This window comes from Pundamilia nyererei, unplaced genomic scaffold (genome assembly GCF_000239375.1).
Source record: "Pundamilia nyererei isolate P.nyererei 1_Seehausen unplaced genomic scaffold, PunNye1.0 scaffold00018, whole genome shotgun sequence".
In the NCBI taxonomy this organism is placed as follows: domain Eukaryota; kingdom Metazoa; phylum Chordata; class Actinopteri; order Cichliformes; family Cichlidae; genus Pundamilia; species Pundamilia nyererei.
The window spans coordinates 5,543,145-5,550,565 of NW_005187419.1; the positions used below are offsets into that span (position 1 = coordinate 5,543,145).

General features: G+C 41.8%; 1 protein-coding gene across 1 annotated transcript in view; it reads right to left on the bottom strand.

Annotated features, from left to right (window-relative positions):
• cacng2a (calcium channel, voltage-dependent, gamma subunit 2a) overlaps positions 1-3,886 on the bottom strand; it is an 89,021-nt gene extending 85,135 nt beyond the window's left edge. Inside the window, exon 1 of the mRNA XM_005726294.2 lies at positions 1,797-3,886. Coding sequence (XP_005726351.1) covers positions 1,797-2,022 — 226 coding nt within the window. The 5' untranslated portion in view covers positions 2,023-3,886. The remainder of the gene's footprint in view (positions 1-1,796) is intronic.
• Positions 3,887-7,421: the final 3,535 nt, after the last annotated feature.

Sequence of the window (7,421 nt, forward strand, 5' to 3'; positions counted from 1 at the left end):
TCATAGTGAGCAGAAATCAAAGAGGAAGGTGCACTGCCTCCACAGTTAAATAATGACCTTAAACTCTCCTTAAAGCTCTGTAAGCCAAGGAAAGCTGTAGATTTGGTCAATAATTCATCCCTACTCCACAAGCGACCTCTTTCACACTGCCATTTTATCATAGTTATTTTAAAGATATTCATTATAGCGGCTTTAAATGTTTTTTCTTCTTAAACTTTGAACAGAGGGTGCTGCTTATCACAGGGGGCAGAAGAGCATGAAGTCAGCCACTGAGGCCTTTCAGGGGCTCACAGCTAAGACGATGAACAGATTTGTAACGCTCTGTGCCCTCACAAGGTTACAGCACCTCACTCCAAGTCAGCACCGACCGCCTCCACCGGGGCATGACAGGAAACACGCCGCCGCCGTCTGACAGGGCAGACACTCGAGGTCGTCTGAAAACCTGCACTCAGGACGTGAGGCAGTTTGACATCTCAGAAAGTACCGGGCACAGGGAGGTCGAAGGTTATATGACAGGCAGCTCTGCCATCATCAGGGTTGTCAGGCAGGTCAGGCCTGTTGACAGATGTGACTGCATCTCGACTTTTGGGTCCTCACGCTCTGTCCAACGTGCTGCCCCGGTGTCACATCCTCTTTAAAGGTACAGATCTCCTGCAGCTTCCTTTAATTAGGGTTAGACCAGCTTATTGGCATGCCAATATATCAGGGTGATATATGATGAAGGTTCATCTCCACCTACAGCCTGTGAATGTGTTGTTAATTTATTATTTAAACTCTAAAGCCGGACTGAATAAACAATTCCAGACTGGTGTGGGTGACTTTTATGCAACCGGAAACCTGATTCAGCCTGCCTGCAGGAGCTAAACACCAAAATTAACCGTTGAAGTGCAGCAATTCAGTTTCGTGATTTTTATATAAGGGCTTATTTTACACCAGGTAAAAGTTACAACAGTTTCTTCCAAAGCTCAAAACTGCTGAGATTTAATGAGTTACATTAGTTTTAGACAGAATTTATGTGGAAAGCCTACTTTTTGGGATCCATGCTAACTTTTCTTGACCTTGTGATCCATTGCAAGATGCAGATGCCATTTCTACTGATATAAGTTTTGGTTTGTTCATGAAAAAGATGAAAACTGAAACCATCCACAAATTCAGAAAAACTCATTCTAATCCGAATTGTTCTCATCTATTAGCTGCACATCCGTGTAGTCCTTTGGGTTTTCCTCACAGAAACCTGTTTCACCCTGCTGGAAAATGGACTTGTCATTTCGGCTAAAAGTGAAATTTCTTTGTTTCTTTTTCAACAAAACATAACTAAGTGCTAAAAAGTGAAGTTCATTTCAAACAGATTTAAAACATGAAACCTAAATGATGGTGTCAGATCTTTAGAGCACGTTGATTTGTTTGGTATAAGGTAGAAATCTCCTTCCCCATAAATGCAGAACACATATAAGCTCATAAGCAGCAGCCAGGTCACATGTTGCATTTTTACTTTCCTTCTATCAGATTGTATCATTTGAGGCACCAAGAAGGTCAGTGACGTATTCAGTATCCTAAGAGATCTTTTGGCTTTTGACACACATTTAAACACCCTTTGCAGGGAAACTCTGCAGTGGATCTCATTTACATTGAGAAGCATAGAAAAAGAGAGAGAATAGGTTCCCCTCCCACAGTACACTTGTGTCGTGGCAGTGCTGAGGCCTCTCGGGCGGGCGGCTTCAAACGCACGCAAATGAACACGTTGGAAAAGTTTATGTTGCACTACAGCACCACAGAAGAACCGACTTTCCTCTTACCTTCCAAGCAACACGTCCTCCACAGGCCCGAGTGGGTCATCACCTCCTCGTTCTTCTTGCTGGTCTCGTTCTCGCTCATGGACTTGGTCCTGCAGACGCCGCGGGAGTACAGCCAGTAGTCCGTGCCGACCGCGATGGTCATGAGGCTGAAGGCCGCGAAGGCGCCCACCGTGGTCAGCAGCATCTGGACTCCGCGGTCGAACAGACCCATGTTTCCGCATTCCATGAAAGGGGGACCCCCTTTCCTCTTGATGTATAGGAAGTAAATATTTGAAAATTTGCGGGACCAAATCAAACCGAAAAAACGGGATATACTCGAGCGGAAGGAGAGGGAAGAAGGAGGCGGAGGATGCGGTAGGAACCTTATGGTTGCGTTTGGGTGAGGACCAAAACAAGAGAAAAAACTAACTATGGCAGAGAGAAGGGGGAGAGAGGAAGAGGCGGTGAAGTCTCTCCTCTCTGTTTGTTTTAACTTTCACACCCAAAAAGATGTGTGGAAAAATTAGGTATGCAGAGGATGACAGCACCTCAGCAGGCCTGGAGCTGCAGATGGAGCCCAGCACTGGAGCCACTTGCAGCAAGAAAACAAAAGCTACAAATGTGATTATTAACACAGATCTATGACTGGTTAATTAAAGCCTGGGGTAACTAAGAGGAGCCTAAAAAGACAAGCAAGGCTGATTTTGTACAACCTGTTCGTTGACTTGTAGAGATCACAGCTATAAGCACTGAGCTGAATTTACACGAGCTCAAATGGAGCAAAGAGACGGCTGGGTGGGTGGGGGGTGCGGTGTTGGAGTAATGGCAGGTTTGAAGTACAACAGTTCAATACGTCTGTTACAACAAGTTGCTTTAGTCAAAGGCTATAACATTACGTTTACTAGTAAGTATTCAGAAATAGAGCTATTCTAAAGACTATTGTTGTTATTAATAGTATTATTCTAGTGGCTTTTATTAGTAAAAATAAACTGGGGAAGGAAACGAAGGACAAAATCTAAATCTGTCATATTAGTGGTGACAGCGAAGAGTAAACAAACGGACCGATTCGAGTCCTGTCGAGAGGAAATAAAAGCGATTCCCTGCGTGTTTTATAACAGCCTGTTGTGAGGTTAAAAGCAAATCTGTCTTCTCACAAATCAACCCGGTGGAATGAGGAAATCAAGGCTCAACGACTAAATTAATTCATTAGCCGGCGCAAAGAAACACACACGCTCAAAACCAGATCGAAACCTAACAAAAATAGTAATAAATTAGTTTTAAAAAAAATAAATTAACCGCTTAGATTTTCCTTTTTCCTAAAATTTTGATCCCCAGTTTCCATATGTAGCCCTATAGCTCTGGGAAGGTTTCCGCCGAAAATGGGGGTCTGCGGTCAGAGGAGGTTCGGTGGTCGACGATCCGGAGAGAGCGGGGAGCATCCAGCAAGGCAAGCCGACCATCACTCGACATGGAGCCGGCAGGAGGAGGATGAGGAGTCGGTGTGGGCGCCGCCGCAACCCACGGTGCTTCTTCGGCGGATGGAGGAGGATGGTGGTGCTGCTGCTGCGTGGATATCCAAATTCACCGTGGCAGTATCACACCCAGGACGGTCCCGTTTGTATAGCCCTTGCGCCATGTAATAACAAGAAAAAATAAATTCTGATGAAGGCTGCGATCCCCCTGCTCTCGCCTCCTCCTCCTCCTCTTCTTCTTCTTCTTCTTCTTCTTCTGCTGCTTCTGCCGCTGCTCTCTCTCCTGCGCTCTCGGGTGCAGGTTCGGCCGCTTTTGCAGGAAGGGGGTGAAAAAATGATATTACACAATCAGGGGAGCGACTCGCACAGATCCACGGACAGCGCTGGTGTTGTCACGATGTCAATGTGAGCAGCGCTATACATTCAACACATCCACTCCAGCCGTTTCCCCCCTTTTTCCTCGGACGCTGAGTGATGTCAGTGTAAAGAAGCCGCTCTTGAATCGGAGGGTCACTTTCCTCCTTCCGCTCTGGCGACGCTTTAAAGGCCCACAGTGTCGGCGTGTGTGCGCGCGCTCAGCGCTGCAGCAATGGAGGCCAGTTGCTGGAAAGATATTAAAGATTTTTTAATTCCGTTTCTGTGAGTGGTGGAGGGGACGGAAGGAGGGGGTGTTGCGACGGTGGACTCTCTCTCCCCCCTCGCTTTCTCTCTCTTCTTGAATGGTGGGTTGCATTTGTGCACACATGCTGAAATTTACGCATTTAATGGCTTTATTGTGATGATTATCGCCCGATCCAATCGTTGCAGCTCTCGCACTCTTCTGTGAAGTAGCCACTCTAAATGTCACTTTTCTCGCGTTTTTGTTGTTTTTTGTTTTGTTCTTTGTTACTAAAAGCCTCGATTTTTCAGCTACAGCGCACGGCGTTACAGGCAGACATCCCCGCTCTGATTACGCGATTTTTCTTTAATGATGCTTAGTAGCGAGAGTGAATGAGGCTTGGCTGACATTGAGTGCTTGAAGATATGAACCCAGCGGTACATTCAATTATTATTTTATTATTATTTATTTTTTATAATTACGGGCTCCTGTGTAAGTAATGTCCGGCATTAGCGCAGCGATGTTGTGTGAGTGTTGTGAGAGAGGCTGTGGTGCTGAAAGAACAGCTCCCTGAAGCGCTGATGTTCCTTCGTGGAGTTTGTCGCCCCCTGGTGTTAAAACGTGTGTATTACAATTGATAAAACCTGTGTAACCCAAAGACATCGAACCTCTGAGGTCCCATGAAATTATTTTCTCAGTTAATTAGAGGTGCTCACCTTATTTTCAAAATAACACACTATAAATTAAAGCTCTAAGTTGTTACTTAAAATAAAAGTATACAAGAATCATCATACGTAACTTTAACCTTACTTAATCTTCAAGCTACCAGGTGGATTTATTTCGGACTCCTTAGATTTTCCTTTTTCCTAAAATTTTGATCCCCAGCTTTCATATGTAACCCTATAGCTCTGGGAAGGTTTCCACCGAAAATGAATATTATTTACATGTGACAATATTTCCTACCATGAATTTGTCTTTTTACTTTTCCTATAAAAGCATATAGTATTTTAATGCCCATGTTTCATGTGTCTCGTTGCCCTTGTACTTTCTCTTCAAACCTTTCAGACTTGAATAAAATGCATTTATTTGATCACTTAGTTAATGTGAACATGCTATTTGAAAAAAGGAAAAGAGTTATATGTGATAACACTGTACTTTTTCACATTACTGAAGCAACAGACAGTAATAAAAATGTGCTTCTGTGATTTACAGCTAGTAAGTTAACTGAGTGTGTACTGTCATGAAATAACAAAAAATTAAAAAAGTGAATAAAAATATAAGTCATGTTGAGGTATTATTTCAGTATTTTTAGATTAGAGATTAGCGATTAGAGGATCATCAGGGGGTCCTTTTGTCCTTTTGTCCCTCTGTGGGGGGATACTCCCACTAGGTTTAAATCTGGGACTCCTCATCGCTTCTCGGATGAGAGGTGAAACGTCTTCAAGCAACTTAAAGAAGTCCAGACGCTTATCTTTGCAAGCTCCTTTGACTACGATGACCTGGATGACTGAGAACCTTCACAGACATATTCAGTATTTTTGTTTTATGTCATTTTATATCTTGGCTTCTATATTGTTTTCAAGTTTTGCACGATTACTGACCACTTCAGTCACTTTATGGACCAAGACTATCAGTACAGCTAAATGACTTATGATTATGAAATTAATTAGCTATATAAAATTCTTTAAGCAGGCCACAGAGTTCTGTCAGTATGTTCCTGAAACATATCGTTTAAGACAGTTGATTTTAAGATTGCTAATTTAAGGTCATTTTAGGTCTTTAGGTGGAAGTAGGGGAAAAAAGGCCTTAAAACAATGCTAAACTGGGGGATTTTTTGTATATTCTTTATGTTTTTATTATTGTTCTTGTTAATACATCTTTGTCTGTCTCCCATTTTCACCTAGAGCCAGCTTAAAATCAACAAGACCCCTGGAAGGTTTGAATCTGCTTTAAGTGACAGGGCTAAACCCAGCACCAATTCGCTGCACATATACAGTACAGAAATAATGGGACTTATAGGAATGTATCAAATGTGTAAATGTGAAAATCCAACAGACAAAAAAAAATTTCAAAGAAAAAAAAAGTTTAGCATAGGCTGTCTTCTGTTGTCCCCCCTTAAAAATATAGAAGAAACTGCAGAAAGGCTACTTTTAATTACACATACTGTATGTATCTTTTGGCTTTTGAAAAGCCACACACACAATATTCAAGGAAGAATGTATTTGTAGGTACAGACTCTACATCCGTTACTCAAAAAACAAATAGTTAATTATAAAAAGTTGTCATCAAATATACAAATAAAGACAAAATTCTTGGGAATTTCCCCATTGCATTATTTGCAATAATAATATTTTAAAAACTTTGATATAGGATTGCCCAAGAACGTATCTTTGAAAAAATACAAAGACAGCCTCTGAAATTGCAAAGCCCTGATTTTATATATTGTAAAAAAATTCACGCCCTTCAAAGTACTTACTGTGCTATCTAATCTGCTGACCCATGGGTGCTCCTTTACCCAGACATTCAATCTAATCAGATTTAATTACTGAGGATGGAAACAAACCTTCAAAGTCTGACCACCCTTAAGGCAGCCTCTGTTTTTTTAAATCTTATTTTACCCCAGAGTGCAATTTCCCGAAGGCCGTCCTGGACCCAAAGCTCCAGGGACGCTCTAACAAGCTCCCGATTAGGGCTGGATTTGCAGCTTGCTGAGTTACTGTCAGATTGGCATAAAGAGTGCACATGGGACCAGTGCAAGTGTGGTTCTGAAGGCCTAAATTTGTGAGCCCTCCTCGCCTGCCAAGGATAATTGCTTAATGAAAGTGAACAGCGACCCAAATCCTGGCAAATGAGAGCTCGAGGTCTGTTTGCAGGGAAAAGTGCTGCAGAGATCCTTGAGAGTTTACCGCCCTGCAGAATGAACTAAGTAGCTGACAATGGTGCAACGTAACTGCATATGGCTCCTCCACCTTTTTTCAACTGGAAGGTCTCGGCACCTGTTAGTTTAGGCAAACACAAACAAGCACCTTTTTAAAGGTTCAGATTGAAGAACATTTAATGTTGCATTTAACAGTTACAATGCAAAATGATGCAGTACTGCCATGCTTTATTTCTGTACAATCACGTTTAATAGAGCTGAAGTCAGGACTTTATAACTATAGCCAAACCAGGCCACAAAAATGTACTTTTAACAGATTTTTCCCTCTAATATAATTAATTATTCTAAGTAACGTGATTAGTTATGTAATTAGTTGTTTTCTTCTTTTATATATCAGCTGTATTTTTAAGAGTTACTGTACATGGTTAGGAGTTCATTTTATTTGTATTCATCTCTAGGTATATGTGTGTGTATATACCTTTAAGTCCTAGGGTATTTAAAAATAACAGAGTAATAAATTGTTGGTATTTCAAGTGCATTTTTTCCTGGTAATTAATTCTCAAAGACTTTTGTATTTTCTCTATTTTCACAAGAGTGGATGTCCCAGCAGATTCGCTCCAAAATATGACTCCCAGAAAGTGCAAACAACCCAAAAGGTACCTCGTGTCTGTGAAGGTTCTCAGTCATCCAGGTCATTG